The sequence below is a fragment of the Antennarius striatus genome, chromosome 17 (genome assembly GCF_040054535.1).
Source record: "Antennarius striatus isolate MH-2024 chromosome 17, ASM4005453v1, whole genome shotgun sequence".
Classification (NCBI taxonomy): Eukaryota; Metazoa; Chordata; class Actinopteri; order Lophiiformes; family Antennariidae; genus Antennarius; species Antennarius striatus.
The window spans coordinates 20892784-20908101 of NC_090792.1; the positions used below are offsets into that span (position 1 = coordinate 20892784).

The following is a 15318-nucleotide window of genomic DNA, read 5'->3' on the forward strand; positions in this document are numbered from 1 at the left end:
TGCCACGTGTTACTATTGATTAACTGTGGGTGATTTTTACCATTTATTATTTTGCCTGTACATAAATTGTAAAATGAAGGCGAAAAAAATGAAAATGTCACTAATATAAATCAGTTGATAGCAAAAAGCAGTGTCACTTAATGATTTGATGAATAAATCATCAGCATATAAACTAGAGGCTGCAGAGTTGTGGATAAATGGATCAAACACTTTGATTGAAAAATATAGATAATTAATCACTAGAAAGTAAAAGAGAATTTATGAGTGTGAAAATCTTTTGATTCAAAAATTGCCACGTTAAAAAATATACAGTCAATGGTTCTCATTATTAGTTAATTTTATCAATCATTGATCAGGATGATGCAACATGTTATTAGAGAGAGCCAAGAGCTGCAACTACGAACACATTGATCTGACCTAGTTATCAATAGGTTTATGGTTAATTAATTTACCAGTGATTTGCTGTATTATAAAAAGACTTGATGATAAAAGTCCGTACAGATGTTGTTTTTCATGTTTCACACAGTTTAAAAAGAAATGAGTTTAAATAGAAACAGCAACAAACAAGGTAAAAATGTATTAAATCGAGATCCTGTTATATTCACACATGATCAAACACTAAGGTTTCAGTGAATTCAGATTTTAATTGGATTGGTTCACATTAATTCACGACCTGTCATCTTTTAAACAAACATCTGACTAAAACATACACTAGTGTTTAAGAAGATGCTCTGTGGTTTTCATTCCTGGATTATATTTTTAGTGACTGATCTATTTTCTGGTGAGGGAGGCAGACTTCAGTTCAGATGAGGGATGGAGTTCATATGTCCGACTGCACCTGAATGCAGCGTCGGTGTTACCCAGCTGGCCGTGGAAACAGTGACACCGGCGATCAGAGACCAGATCGATTGATCAGCTTCGATTGATTTCTATCAATACAAACTGATTTGATTATTTCAAGAGGAAACGTTTGGTTTCTGTAATCTTGAGGGTTTGATTTCAGCTGCCTGACAGATTTAGTTCTGGGACTATTTTTCACTAAAGGTTAGAGGATTGGACTTCTCTACAGGAAACTGGTTCATATTTATATTCATTTTCAACACACAAAACTCACCTGAAGGATTTCCCATCATGCAATCTGTTCAAACATTCACAGGTTCCAGCTTCAGGCCACAGCGCTGCTCTTACATTAGAAGGGCAGATTGACTCAATCCGACCTCTGACCCCCAGACGACCTCTGACCCTAACGGTGGTTGTAGGGTCCCAGAACCTGATCGACATCATTGATTACTCTTTAACGTTAAACGTCTGAACCGCTTTGAGTCTGGATTCAAAGCTGAACTTGAATGGATGTGAACAGTTTAGATCTGTTTTAACTCAAGTGGGTCAAACTAAAATCCGTCAGAACCAGAAGCGTTTCACTGATCCTGTGGAGGACAGAACCAGACCCCCCCCCAGCGCTCCAATCAGCAGACGAGGGGGTGGATAGTAAAACATTCATCTTTTATTGACTGGAAAAATAGAAGGAGAAACAAAGAGCGGGGGGGCGGAGCCTCAGCTCAGGTTAATGTGCAGCAGGTAAAGCGCTAGGTTACGTCATGCCACGAAGCAGGGGGGGGTAACGGGGGTGGGGCTCAGATGGCGTCGATGTCGATGTCGTCCTCCTCCTTGTCGGGGGTGTCGGGTTTCACTGTCTCCATCTTGAGCTCGCGGGCGGAGGGCGAGTACACCACCTGAGGAGGGACGACACGCGCTGAAGGACACATCCCCTGGCCACGCCCCCATCCCCACCCCCCCACACCTACCTCCACGTTCTGGTCCTCCTCCTCCTCCTCGCTGTCCTCGCTCTCCTCCTCCGCCTCCTTCAGCCACTTGATGAACGGCGCGGCCTTGGCGTGGATCTCCCGGGCCAGGTCCTTGGAGACGTACTTCTTAGAGACCTGGGGGGGGCAGAGAGGGATGAGACGAGTCACCTCTGGTTGGGCTTCCTTTACCGTTTAACCCCCGCCCCCTCACCTTCTCGGCCCAGGCGAAGATGACGTCCTCGTCCAGCAGGTCGGCGTCGTACAGGTCCTTGAGGATGATGGGGACGCGGGGCAGCAGCTGGACCTGGTGCAGCTTCACCACGCACTCAAACCCCCCCATCAGGTACTTCTGGGCCTTCTTGTTCTCGTGGCAGAACTACGGGGAGAGGGGGACAGGAAGCTGAGCCGGGGCACCCAGGAGGGGGCGTGGCTAGTCCTGGGGGGCGTACCCGTTTGAAGTGCAGCCGGTACTTCCTGATCTGCTCGCGGATGTTCTCGTTGAAGAGCAGCTCGCTGAGGATCAGCGGCCCCATCGCCCTCACGTCCAGACGCTCCGCCTCCGCCACCAGCTCCTTCCCGGCGCCGTCGATCGACCCGTTCTCCTTCCTTTGCTGCAGACGGAGCGCAGCCGGGTCAGACAGGAAGTGGCGTTGTGCTCGCAGCAGGGGGGCGGGGCTTACTTTGACAAAGTTGTAGAAGATGTTGACGCGCTCCTCCAGGGGCTTCTGCAGCTCCTCGCTGAGCGTCAGGTTCTTGGCGTGGTCGCTGATCTCCTCCATGCGCCGCCGCTGGGCCTCCTCCGTCGTCTCCTCCGCCCAGTCCTCGTCGTCGTCGTCTCGGTCCTGGGGGGGGGGCAGGAAGGAGAACCTCAGCCACTTCCTGTCTGGGCCGACCAGAGGACTTCAGTCTCAGCTGTCGATCCACCGGCGGACCGGGTCACATGACCCGAGCCCGGCCATCGGGGGGGGGGGTAACGCCACATCAGCGTTTCTACTGACTACCCACAATCCCCCTCAGCGACGCCTTTAACGGCAGGCTGCTCCCACTTCCTGTTTGTGCATGAGTCAGCATCTTGGGATCAGCTGATCACCAGATTAACAGATTAAACCGACGAGTCGCCCCCATCGGGTCGGGTCGCCTGGACCCAGCGGTGGGGGAGGGGCTCCTGCCCGTGACCTCTGACCTCACAGGACGTTTCAGGTGAAGGTAAACATCAGGCTGTTTGCTGTTGAGAAACCGACATGTGTTCACACCCCCCACCCCTAGGGGGGGTTATGTGGGGGGGGGACTTACCACTGTCTCTGGAGCTCCCAGGTTGCCGTGGTTACCGGCCTCCCCGCTGCTGGAGCCATTCTCCTTGTCCTTCTTGCGGTTCTTCTTCTCCTTCTCTTTCTTCACGGACGCGGATCCGCTGTCGGGGCTCTCTGTGTGTGTGGGGGGGGGTTAATCAGTTATCGATTAGACCCACAGCGGCGGGGGGGGGGCTGAGGGACGCTCACCAGGTGGGTTCTTGAGGATGAAGGTGCAGAGCTTGTGTCTGGTGTCCAGCATGCCGCGGTAGCCGCAGGCCTTACAGGAGTTACCGATGGTCTGTTTCTTTGGGTTGACGTGCTGCAAGAGAGACGCGTCACACGCTGCTCACCATCACCACCATCACCACCGCCCTGGGGGGCACCTACCAGATCAGTTTCAGGGTTGTCGCACTCGGGACACAGCACAAACTTCCTGATGAACCCATCGAGCATGTCCTGCAGCTTGTTGGCCTCGTGGGACCCGTTGACGATGTAACGGTCATTCTTGGTGTCAAACTGGGTCTGAGCGCCCAGTTCACAACCGAAAAACTTGGTCGGGTCTGTGGGGGTGAGCACACGCGTGATCGGTGAGGGAGGCGGAGCCGAGCCTCTGGGACGCGTCAGGCGGGCGGGGGGTACTCACATGTCGGAGGCCTGTTCAGCGCCTTCGCAACATCAACCATGTTGACAATGACCGTCTTGATTCCATTCCCTTTGCCTTCAACCTGCAAACAAAAGGGGACGCGGCATGACCCCCCCGCTCAGACGGAGCGGTTAGCGTAGCGACAGGCAGCTTGTTACCTTGGCGATCAGACGGGGCATCTTGTAGCGGTAGAACTGGTCTGACACGCTGCGGTTGACGTTGACAGACATGGCTGCTGGGTGTGAGCGCTATCAGTAAGATAAGAGGATCTTGGTTGGGGATTTTTCGGGATCTTCTGTCTGGAAAAGAGGGGATGACATAAACGACTGCAAGCGTGCTCGGTCTCTGACATGAAAAACGCTGTGCCGCTGTGGCCGCAAGCTCCTTGCTTGAAGGCTAGATTTCCACCACACAGGTTCCAACGGCTGCGCAACAGCTCTGAAACAGAGACGACAGCGTCAGAGTTTGATCAGGAAAATCACTCAGACATGTTCCAAACGCTCCACTCATCAGACCAACAGCTACCGGCTTCAGTCACATGTTGAAGGCTGACGCTCCCAGGGGCCACGCACACACAGTTCTGCACCAACACGTCGACCGGATTCACATCGTCTCTATCAGAACAGTAATGTCTCAAACCCTGATTATAGAACATAGTTGTGACGTTTGAAGGTTTAACCCTCTTCCTTTCTTAATAAAGCAGATTTTAGCTGTCGGTACCCCACACCGACAGCTGCTGTGGACGATGATCCTGACTGAGTTATGGGGAGGACTTTAACCCAACAGCCTGGTTAGCACAACGCGTGTGGACACAAATATCTGCACACATGACGCGGCTGAAGGCCTCAGGTGAACTCCTGATAAAATGGACGTTAACACGACCCCACAGGGTTACCCCAGAGGACAAAGAAGGGCCGGCTACCAACGGGACGCTTTGTGGCCACGCTAGTTCAAAATAGTTCAGTGAAAGGCCTTTGTCTGACAGAGGGCCCCTGGCTTTGGCCCCTCTTGTTATGGGGGGGACAAACAGGAGCCTGGCTGCTACTGATCGACACCCCCCCCACATCGTGACGCGGGTTTCTGCTCCCAGATGCGTTAACACGACCCGCATTAAACGACCCGGACCCGGGTTCAGGGTGTGGCCCAGTCTGTGGTCTGTGTCCCGGTGTGGCCCAGCAGGCCACAGCCCGGGCCCCCCCCAGGCCAGCGGTGTGTTGGTGCAGAGTGCGTCACAGCCACTGACACGAGTGGGCCGCTGGGAGCCGCCATTTTGGAACAGGACACCAGATAACAGGCACTACCGCACTATAACGCGTAATAAGGCCTTATGACGCGTGACAAACGTTATAATGAGACTTTAAACACGTCATAAACGGTCCCGGGTACTCACCGTGTTCGCAAAACAAAGACATAAACACAACGCTGATCGTCCTAGAGCCGCAGTGAACGGTGGGGGGGTTCTGGAGCCGGATGAGTGTCACTGCTGCAGGTCCGGGGGGGTTCTGGCTCGGTTCAACACCCGGAGGCGTCCACTCAGAGCGGGTAACCGGGCGCGGGCGGAAGGGCGTTCTGGACCGGCCTCAAGGTTCGGGACCTTCGGGAGAAAAGCTTCATTACTCACAGGATGCTAGCGTTAGCATGGTGGCTAGCCGCCGCGGCCGCCGGCGCTCCTCGGGGGGTTCGCCCGGGGTCACGGTCACCACCGCCGGGGTGGGAACCAGCGAGGAGCCCGGACAGGAAACGACCCGAAACGTAACGCTCCGTCCAGTAGTTTAAACGTTACGTAACGCGGATGACGTAGAACGGCTAGCTGTCAGCTAGCGGCACGCGCGTGTCGCACACGGATTACGGGAATATAATTTAAAATTAAAAGGAGTTAAACTGACATGAAGTGTTCATCAGCCCAAACTCACCACACTATCCGTGTTCAGTCGCATCCAATCCGGGCAGAACGTCTACGCGACTCGTTCATATGGTTGGACGCCAGGAAATAACCGGAGCCCGACGACACAACGTCAGGCGGCTAACGCAGTAAAGAAAAGCTGTCGACGCGCTGGATTAGACGTCAGCCACGCGTGTTTTTAACACGAGGCGGTTAGCTAATGTCCCTGTAATCAATTATTACCGTCATCAGCAGATCTACGTCACGAAGAACAGCGAAAAACGTGATGAAACCGTTACGCATCTTACCTCTCGAAGGTTCTGCGAAGCACTGAGCTAACGGCGCTGTGACTAGCATGTATTAAGACCTGTGGCAGCTACTTCCGGTGTTAGCAGGCTTTCAATATAAAAGCCGGCTTCTTTGTGTATAACTGACGTAGTTCACAATTCCGTTACGATACGAAATTTGGAGGTCCTAGTTGTCCTATAAAGAAGTTTAAATAAGAAATTATCATCATCGGCCACAAATGACGAAACAGCGCTATCGTTTGTAAACATGTTTGATTTCACGTGTTTTATTTTGAAAGGTAGAATGAAACGCTACATCTTACATCCTGTATAGCTTGACTCGCGCTCATATCCCCTTTTCTCATTGGCTGACGGCCTGACGCTTCCTGAGTTGACTAAAGGCAGAAGCAGCAAGATGGTGAGTATGAAATGGCGTTCAGGCCGCCGTTCGGAGCCCTCCAGCCGCCTCTGGGGGTGCTTTTCCCGGCAGGATGCTGTCTCCTCACCGGCCCCCGCTGCCGTTAGCCTCTCTGCTCCGGTCTGCGGGTTTAGCGGAGCCGCGTTCCGGGGCGGCTCAGCGGTCACATGACAGTGAACCGAGTCAGTAAACGTTTCTCCCCGCCGCCCGCTGACAACCGAACCCCCCCCCCGTTAATGTACCGCGATGCCTTCTGTCGGTTTGCTCCACAGAAGTTCTTGATCTACGGTCAGCTGCTACTGCGACATTTGTCCTGGTTCTGCTTTACCAACCCGTTAGCTAGCTGTGCTAACAGGCTAGCAGCTAAAGAAGCGTTTTTATGGATTCGTGTTTATTTGACGTCATTCCTCAGGTGAGCCTACCTGGACTGCAGGAAGAGCTCCAAACATTGATTCTTTTATTTATTCCCTGCACGTTCAGATTGTCTCCAGCTGATTGGAACAGACACTTTAAATTCTCTGCTTGTTCCATCACGTGACTTTGCATTTAATCACATACATGTAAGATGTTTGCTTTATCCTTGTCACTAACCATCAACAGTTACTTATCGTTTTAATTTATTTTTGTATTAATATCTAATTTATTCATTTTGATTTCTAATCTGTGTTCCTTTCTTCTCCCAACTCTGACATGTTTTTGTCTCCGATCACACCTCCATTCCATCTGTCCATACACATTCTGTCCCTCTCCCTGCCCCCCCCCCTGCCTGTCTCCACCCCCACCAGGCTGGACACCGGGTAAGTGTCCCCCTGCTCTGTGTTCGCTGCCCGTTCTGCTTGCCCCTCTGGTGCTCTAAGGTGGAGTTGGGCTTCAGATCTAACAGCTTCCACCCCCCACCCCACCCCACCCCAATCAACCTGTGTCAGTACGATCTAAAGGAAGACGTTCAGTCCTGGACGTCTCTGTAAAGGACGTTTTTGTTCTGGACGTGAAGATCTGAGGGTTTTTGGGTCCAGCAGACGGGGTCAGACGGGTGTCAGGGTTGGGGTTCGGGTCTTCCTGCTGGTGGGGGTAGTTGAAGGTTGTGGTTTTTACGCGTGACCCTTGACGTCTGTTGGCGTTTGCTGTGTTGTGTGTGAACGTCGCTCCTCTCATGTCCCCCGTCTGATGAAGTGTCTGACGTCTGTCTGACCCCATCCAGACGGTCGTTCCTTCACATTACCCATGAAGCAACACTCCCCAGGTGGACGTCAGACACTCAATCCCTGCAGCGGGTTCCTTCACCAGGTGTGTTACTGGTGAAGGAGACCGGTGGGGGGGGTAACTCATCCTGGTGCTGCGTTGCTGTGTTTTAGAAGACGTGTTGATAACAGAGGGAAGTGGTTCTGGGGGAACTTCCTGTCCGCTGTCCTCGGCTCACCCCCCCCCCCCCCCAGTGTTCACTGCTGAAGTCTTCCCTGGCTGATTGGTGGTTGATTTTCTCCTGTGTGTGTGTGTGTGTGTGTGTGTGTGATGATTCCAGCTGGTCCTTGTGTTAGGTGACTTGCACGTCCCCCACCGGTGCAACACCCTCCCATCCAAGTTTAAGAAGCTGTTGGTTCCCGGGAAGATCCAGCACATCCTGTGCACCGGGAACCTGTGCACCAAGGAGAGCTACGACTACCTGAAGACTCTGGCCGGGGATGTCCACATCGTCCGGGGGGACTTTGACGAGGTCTGGGGGTCTAAAACATCATTTATATTTAACCGCAGTACCACACTTTGACCAGCAGGGGGCGTGGTCAAGGCGTCACCCTCACGCTGTGGTCCTCGTTTCAGAACCTGAACTACCCCGAGCAGAAGGTGGTGACGGTGGGCCAGTTTAAGATCGGGCTGATCCACGGCCACCAGGTGATCCCCTGGGGGGACATGGCCAGCCTGGCGCTGCTGCAGCGGCAGCTGGACGTGGACATCCTCATCTCCGGACACACGCACAAGTTCGAGGCGTTCGAGAACGAGAACAAGTTCTACATCAACCCGGGCTCGGCCACCGGCGCCTACTGCGCCCAGGACAGGTAGCTGAACCAATCACAGGGGGAGTCTGGAGCGCAGGGAGGGGCTAAAATGCGTCTGTCTCCGTCTCGCAGCAACATCATCCCCTCATTCGTGCTGATGGACATCCAGGCGTCCACCGTGGTGACGTACGTCTACCAGCTGATCGGAGACGACGTGAAGGTGGAGAGGATCGAGTACAAGAAGTGTTGAAGGACGGCGTGAGGAGGGGGGGTCGGTCCAGGCGGCTCGATGGTGTTTCATTCCTGACCAGCAGGGGGCAGCAGCTCCCTCTGGAGCAGCCTGTGTATTATAATGTTAATACGTCATTAGCGTTAGCTCGTAGCCCAGCAGTCTGTTGGTAGCAGAATGACATCAGAGGTCCTGTTAGACAGTAAACACCTGCTGCCATGTTTGTTAGATTCAGCTTCATGAAATCTCCTGTTCATTTCTTCCTCACAATAAAGATTCAGTTTCACTCCATTCCCTGTTCTGTCTTTAATAACGGTGCTGCTGGTCACATGACTGATTGGGTCTGCAGCCGCATTAAGATGAAAGTGAAATTAAATCTTGCCTTCATTCAAGCCGGCGTCCCACTGGAGGTGTTTCCTGTCGGGGGCAGGTCGGAGCATGTTCCTGGTCTTTCCCAGTTCCAAGAAACATCTGTTATTTCTTGGAAATTAAGTTCCAAAAGCTTTCAGAGTGAATGAATGTGTGAATGAATGAAACAAACTGAACAGGTGTGGAGACTTAAGCCACACCCACCTCCTTTCTTTAATGCAGACCTACTCTGGAGTTTGATGGTCTTGTTTTTCACTCAAGCCCACCCGTTGACCCCCCCCCCCGAGTGTCACAGTAACCGCACTGACTTCAAAGTGTGTGTACGTAAAAAAATATTATTACTATTACTGTTGTCGTCACTATTGTCATTATTGTCTCATCCGGTTTCCACATTCACTTTACTTTCAGTCACTGGTTTCTGCAGGTCAAAAATGAAAGTAGTGTTTGGATGAAGTGATGGGAAACCCCCCCAGAGGGAGGAATAAAAGGACGAGGCGCCGCTCTGGAACAAACACACCTCTGAGCAGAGACAACAATCAGCTCAGTGCAGTGATGAAGACGATTCCCCGGATGGCAGCCTGGTGGAAACGAGTCCGGAACGCCGCCAGGAAGCGTTTCCTGAAGCAGAGAGGCAGCAACGCCACAGACGGTAGGACTACCTGTACATGTAGGATGGAAGCAGAACCTACTGAGTCTGTCCAGTGCTGGGGAGGAGAGGGTTAAAGAGGGCTATTAAAGGGTTAAAAACAGCTACAAGGAGTTATAAAGAGTTAAACTGCCTAAACGACCACAGAGCAGTTTCATTTCGACCTCCCACAGGAAGTGTGTTAAAGTATGTGTTTAAAAATTTTCAGTTTCAAGAGGACTCGGAAAACACCGTGTGTTAACTCTGGTGGGAATTCTGGGAATTCCACATAATCTTCACTGAATGCTGTGCAGACAACACATTTCAGATACTTCAACACTTCACAGAATTTTAAACCAAGTTTAGTGAGATTTCAATGCAGCTTTTACTCCTAAAGTTCCATGAAGGTCAGATTGGTTCATCATCTGGAACCACGACCGGTTCTCTTTGTGTTGGTTCTTCATTTTCTAATTATAGATTTGTTGTGTTTTAAACTTCAGGTGTATTTCTGACTCTCCAAGGGTTGGACCAGGCAAATGAGGGGTTGGACCAGGCAAACGAGGGGTTTGACCAGGCAAACGAGGGGTTGGAACAGGCAAACGAGGGGTTGGACCAGGCAAACGAGGGGTTGGACCAGGCAAACGAGGGGTTGGACCAGGCAAACGAGGGGTTGGACCAGGCAAACGAGGGGTTTCACCAGGCAAACGAGGGGTTGGACCAGGCAAACGAGGGGTTGGACCAGGCAAACGAGGGGTTGGACCAGGCAAACGAGGGGTTGAACGCTTCCTGGGCTCAGACCTCCTGCCCCTCCGAAGTTCTGCCCCTCCTGAACCCAAAGCAGGACTCTCAAGCTGAAGTTTTACCTGTGGCCCCTGAGGATGGATCCTGGCCTGGGGCCCATACAGAACTACAGAATCAGAGGGAGCTAGTTCTTCTCTTCATCCAAAACTCTGTGACCCAGCACTTGCCCAGGCCCCCCGCTGATGTGGACCAGAACGTCCAGCAGCACCTGCAGAACGTTCAAGCCTTTGTGTGTAGTCAAATAACAAGCCTGGGGCCCCACCTGGACAGGATGGGGCTGAAAGGAGTCTTGTTTGAGTGCTACCACCATCAGATCATTGAGCACCTCAATAATCTTCTCCAGAACCTTCACTCCTCCCAGAATTTCCTTGTGCTGACTGACTGGGTCATGCACTCATCCCTGAGGTATCTCCTGCTGCACTAAGACGTGTTTCTGTGTTCAAAATGTGATTTAAAACATGCTGGTTGTGAATTCTCACACCTTCTGTTTTGTCTCCAACGTTCCAGCCAGGAGCTGCTGCTTCACCCTGATCTTCAGGAGACTGACTTCATGACACATGTGGACCTCCTACTGCTCAAAGCAAAAGAGAAGCTGCTTGAACATGTGAAGGTCAGGAAGTCACATGGGTGGAGCGCAAATTGATCAATGAAGTCTTTGTTGGACACGGTGTCCAGTGCTCTGGACATCTTCTCTAGATGTCACAGGAGCTTCTTCCTTGTGTCCACAGGGAGAGGTCAGAAGGTATTTGGTGAAGGTCCTGCAGATTGAAGAAAGACAAAAAGGTTGTGACGAGGAGGAGGCCTGCATTGGACTCTATGTGGACACCATTCAGGTGAGTCATGCTCATCTCAAGGTTCTCGTCTTTACGTACAAGTTATTTGTATGATGATGATCATAGTGTTTATTTCTGTAAGTGTGTTGAAGCCACACCTAATGAAGCACTGAAGGTCTCCTCCACACTGTCTTTTGAGGTCCGGGAGGTGTGTTTCCAGGAACTGCTGACATTCCTCAGGAGGTAAGACTCTGGTCTGACTCCATGAGTCAGTTCTCTAGACAACATGTTGGGTTTGTCTGGTTCTCTAGACAACATGTTGGGTTTGTCTGGTTCTCTAGACAACATGTTGGGTTTGTCTGTAGGTACTCCAAGCAACAGACGGAGCTCCTGGGAGCCAAAACCAAGATGGAAACCATAGAAACCAAACACTTCTTCAAGACCTTGAAGACCTGCAAAGAGCTCAGGTGAGTCTCTGGTCTCCTCTACATGAAGAGCAGAGTTCACCAGAGGTCAGACACGGCTTAAAGTCCACATGTTCTTCAGGAAGTTCGTACAGGACAAAGGTGAAGACATCACCAAGTCCCTTCTCCAGGAAACCATGGCAACGCTTGACAACCTGCAGGCTTTTACTTTGAAACTTCTGCAGCAAATTATTGGCGAGATGGCAAAGGTGGGTCAAATCAAATCAAAGCGTTTCCTGGTCTCTCTCCAGTTGTCTCGTGGAAACAGAAAAATATGGTACATTTTTTGTTCCTCCCAGAATCACCTGAAGAATTACTTCAAGGCAAACGCCCACAGATGCTCCTGGTTCTCTGCAGTGGAGAACCTTTTCCATAGGCAGTCGTGGTGTCAGGACGTTCTGGAGGTGCGTCAGACTCATCCTGGGTTGGAGTCCCTGCTCCTCCTCTGGACCAGCTGACCGGTGTCCTCCTGTCTCTCTAGGAGGTGGTGGGGGAGGCCTACAAACTCATCACACACATCTACCTCAAACATCTTGTCCAACGCAGCCGGAGGAACCTGACTAAGTCCTGGAGTCCAAATGTAGGAGAACAAGTCACCAGAGATGCTGAGCTGCTTCACAAAACCTTTTCAGGCCTGGTGAGGTCACGTATTGGGCACAGCCGGCTAGTTCCTGTGTTGTACGTGACGTGTCCATGAGCGATGTGTGTGTGTGTGTGTGTGTGTGTGTGTCTCAGGCCCCGGGGGTCCATCGGTGGGCCCTCCTGCTGCTGACGGTCCCAGAGCTGCTGGAGCCTGAAGACACCGACGGGGTGAAGGTCACGGTGGCGTTCAGCGACTGGAGGCGAGTCAGTCGGGCGATGATTGTGTTTTAGTCAATGCTAACATGCTAACACGCTAACTGCTGCAGCCAGTTGTGTCTGGTACCTGCCCCCCCAGGACTAACCTTCTGTTCTACCCTCCACTGCAGCCAGGATCCAGATCTCCTTCCTGCGTTGCTGAGATGGGCGGGGTTGTCTCGAGGGCAGGTGAGGGAGGTGCTGGAGGCCATACCTGGGCAGCCAATCAGAGACACTCCCACCTGCTGGAGCGCTTGCTCCACCTGTCTGTGATGGAGGGCGGAGCTGCTGAGGAAACGTTCAAGATGCTTTCTGTGCTGATCATCCAGAGACAAGCCGTCAGTTTACAAACCTGTTCTCACTTATTTTTATTTTTAACTTTAAAAAACGGATGTACTATTTCATGTATTCTGTGCTGAGCATTAACCCTTAGGGTCTAGATCCAGAGTGGCGATGGGATTCCACCCCACGTCTCCACTGATTGGCCGACTGCCGAAGATCAAAAGAACTCTGGAGGCTCAGGTTGGAGGAAAAATGATGGAACGGATTGAAAGCCACTCGTTAGAGCTCGTATGTCAAAGTCAAGGCCCGCGGGCCACATCTGGCCCGTGAAGGACTACAGAACCCTGCATGATGTTTAATTACATCCCGCAGTGATGCGTTGTGATGTCAGTGCTGGTGTGTTCGTCCATTCGTCCACCAAATGTCTTCACAACCGTTGCAGATGTAAAGATGAAACCAAAAGCACATGACTCAGGCAGCAGAGGGGATGAAGATGACATGATGACCTTGAGAAAACTAGGTCAAGGTCAGATTTGAACTTTTGTACACTCAGGAACCGGAGAAGATAGAAAGACGAGGGAGAAGGCCAGTGTGAGTAAGACCACCGATCAAAGCTAGTGCCTTGATCAATGACAGTAGGTCAGAGCACTAGCTCTGATCTTTGACTTATGACAGTAGGTCAGGGTAAAATCTTGAATTCAGGGGTGTCGAGGGATGTTACAGTCTGACTGCATTGGTTCTGGTTTGTTTTTGCCGTTTTTTACTTTTTGACTTTTTGCCTGTTGAAAATGTTTCCCTTTGAAGTTACTGTCAGAGCCATCAGAACATAACCAGTAGATAATAAACCTGTTAGCTCTCAGTTCAACAGGCCATGTTCACTGCAGGATGTTCTAATAAACACTGGACCAGTCCGGCCCTCAGCTTGGAGCACATTGGATTTTTTTTGCCCTCCGTATATTTAACTCTGACTCCTGATTTAGAACCATCTGTTTACTACACAGACAGACGGTACAAACCTACCAGGAGTCTCCTGACCAGTCTACTAACCAGTCTACTGACCAGTCTCCTGACCAGTCTACTAACCAGTCTACTGACCAGTCTACTGACCAGTCTACTAACCACTCTACTGACCAGTCTACTGACCAGTCTACTGACCAGTCTACTGACCAGTCTACTAACCAGTCTACTGACCAGTCTACTGACCAGTCTACTGACCAGTCTACTGACCAGTCTACTAACCAGTCTACTGACCATTCTACTGACCAGTCTACTGACCAGTCTACTAACCAGACTACTAACCAGTCTACTGACCAGTCTACTAACCAGTCTACTAACCAGTCTACTGACCAGTCTACTGACCAGTCTACTGACCAGTCTACTAACCAGTCTACTGACCATTCTACTGACCAGTCTACTGACCAGTCTACTAACCAGTCTACTAACCAGTCTACTGACCAGTCTACTGACCAGTCTACTAACCAGTCTACTGACCAGTCTACTGACCAGTCTACTGACCAGTCTACTGACCATTCTACTGACCAGTCTACTGACCAGTCTACTGACCAGACTACTAACCAGACTACTGACCAGTCTACTGACCAGTCTACTAACCAGTCTACTGACCAGTCTACTGACCAGTCTACTGACCAGTCTACTGACCAGTCTACTAACCAGTCTACTGACCAGTCTACTGACCAGTCTACTGACCAATCTACTGACCAGACTACTAACCAGACTACTAACCAGTCTACTGACCAGTCTACTGACCAGTCTACTGACCAGTCTACTAACCAGTCTACTGACCAGTCTACTAACCAGTCTACTGACCAGACTACTAACCAGTCTACTGACCAGACTACTAACCAGACTACTAACCAGTCTACTGACCAGTCTACTGACCAGTCTACTGACCAGTCTACTGACCAGTCTACTAACCAGTCTACTGACCAGACTACTAACCAGACTACTAACCAGTCTACTGACCAGTCTACTAACCAGTCTACTAACCAGTCTACTGACCAGTCTACTGACCAGTCTACTAACCAGTCTACTAACCAGTCTACTGACCAGTCTACTAACCAGTCTACTAACCAGCTGTGTCTTCGTCTCTTTGCTGCCATGTTTTTTGTTTGCGTTTCAGAGGTCATGTCAGCACATGACTATTGCGTGTTGATCACGTGTTCCAGCTGCTTCTTTAGAACCAGAACCATTAGAACCCGTTGGTTTCCTCTGACAAACAGATGTAATGTGTTCCTATTGTTGCTTATTGTTTTCTGAAGCCGCGTCCTTTTGCTCTGAGAGTCGTCTGAACAGTGTTGTTGTACACTTCTGTACTCTATTCTACTCTACTCTATTCTATTCTACTCTACTCTATTCTATTCTACTCTACTCTACTCTATTCTATTCTACTCTACTCTATTCTATTCTACTCTACTCTACTCTATTCTATTCTACTCTATTCTATTCTACTCTATTCTATTCTACTCTACTCTACTCTATTCTATTCTACTCTATTCTACTCTACTCTATTCTATTCTATTCTACTCTACTCTACTCTATTCTACTATATTCTATTCTATTCTACTCTACTCTATTCTACTATATTCTATTCTACTAT

The 15318-nt window shown here is 50.6% G+C and overlaps 3 protein-coding genes across 7 annotated transcripts; 2 read left to right on the forward strand and 1 right to left on the reverse strand.

Annotated features, from left to right (window-relative positions):
- Positions 1-1482: 1482 nt before the first annotated feature.
- eif5 (eukaryotic translation initiation factor 5) lies at positions 1483-6010 on the reverse strand. 2 transcript variants are annotated; one of them, XM_068339751.1, is made up of 12 exons: positions 5931-6010; positions 5131-5334; positions 3899-4178; positions 3741-3822; positions 3485-3657; positions 3305-3416; positions 3099-3229; positions 2486-2647; positions 2255-2416; positions 2017-2181; positions 1806-1940; positions 1483-1733 (listed from the first exon to the last, which is right to left on the reverse strand). In XM_068339751.1, exons 3-12 carry the CDS (start codon positions 3968-3970, stop codon positions 1635-1637), a joined length of 1293 nt encoding a protein of 430 aa, XP_068195852.1. In that variant the 5' UTR covers positions 3971-4178; positions 5131-5334; positions 5931-6010; the 3' UTR covers positions 1483-1634. The 2 variants fall into 2 exon arrangements, with proteins under 2 accessions (XP_068195852.1, XP_068195853.1); XM_068339752.1 differs by lacking the exon at positions 5931-6010 and adding an exon at positions 5654-5677.
- A 216-nt stretch (positions 6011-6226) lies between these two features.
- Positions 6227-8841, forward strand: vps29 (VPS29 retromer complex component). Of its 3 annotated transcripts, XM_068339757.1 has the most exons (5): positions 6337-6739; positions 7113-7124; positions 7850-8041; positions 8146-8381; positions 8454-8841. In XM_068339757.1, exons 1-5 carry the CDS (start codon positions 6707-6709, stop codon positions 8569-8571), a joined length of 591 nt encoding a protein of 196 aa, XP_068195858.1. In that variant the 5' UTR covers positions 6337-6706; the 3' UTR covers positions 8572-8841. The 3 variants fall into 3 exon arrangements, with proteins under 3 accessions (XP_068195859.1, XP_068195858.1, XP_068195857.1); XM_068339758.1 differs by lacking the exons at positions 6337-6739; positions 7113-7124 and adding an exon at positions 6227-6327; XM_068339756.1 differs by lacking the exons at positions 6337-6739; positions 7113-7124 and adding an exon at positions 7278-7614.
- A 601-nt stretch (positions 8842-9442) lies between these two features.
- Positions 9443-13620, forward strand: si:dkey-196h17.9 (uncharacterized). 2 transcript variants are annotated; one of them, XM_068339249.1, is made up of 10 exons: positions 9443-9568; positions 10045-10750; positions 10853-10955; positions 11074-11178; positions 11261-11361; positions 11484-11585; positions 11665-11791; positions 11882-11986; positions 12064-12219; positions 12318-13620. In XM_068339249.1, exons 1-10 carry the CDS (start codon positions 9472-9474, stop codon positions 12453-12455), a joined length of 1740 nt encoding a protein of 579 aa, XP_068195350.1. In that variant the 5' UTR covers positions 9443-9471; the 3' UTR covers positions 12456-13620. The 2 variants fall into 2 exon arrangements, with proteins under 2 accessions (XP_068195350.1, XP_068195351.1); XM_068339250.1 differs by having other exon boundaries at positions 11318-11361.
- The last annotated feature ends 1698 nt before the right edge of the window (positions 13621-15318 follow it).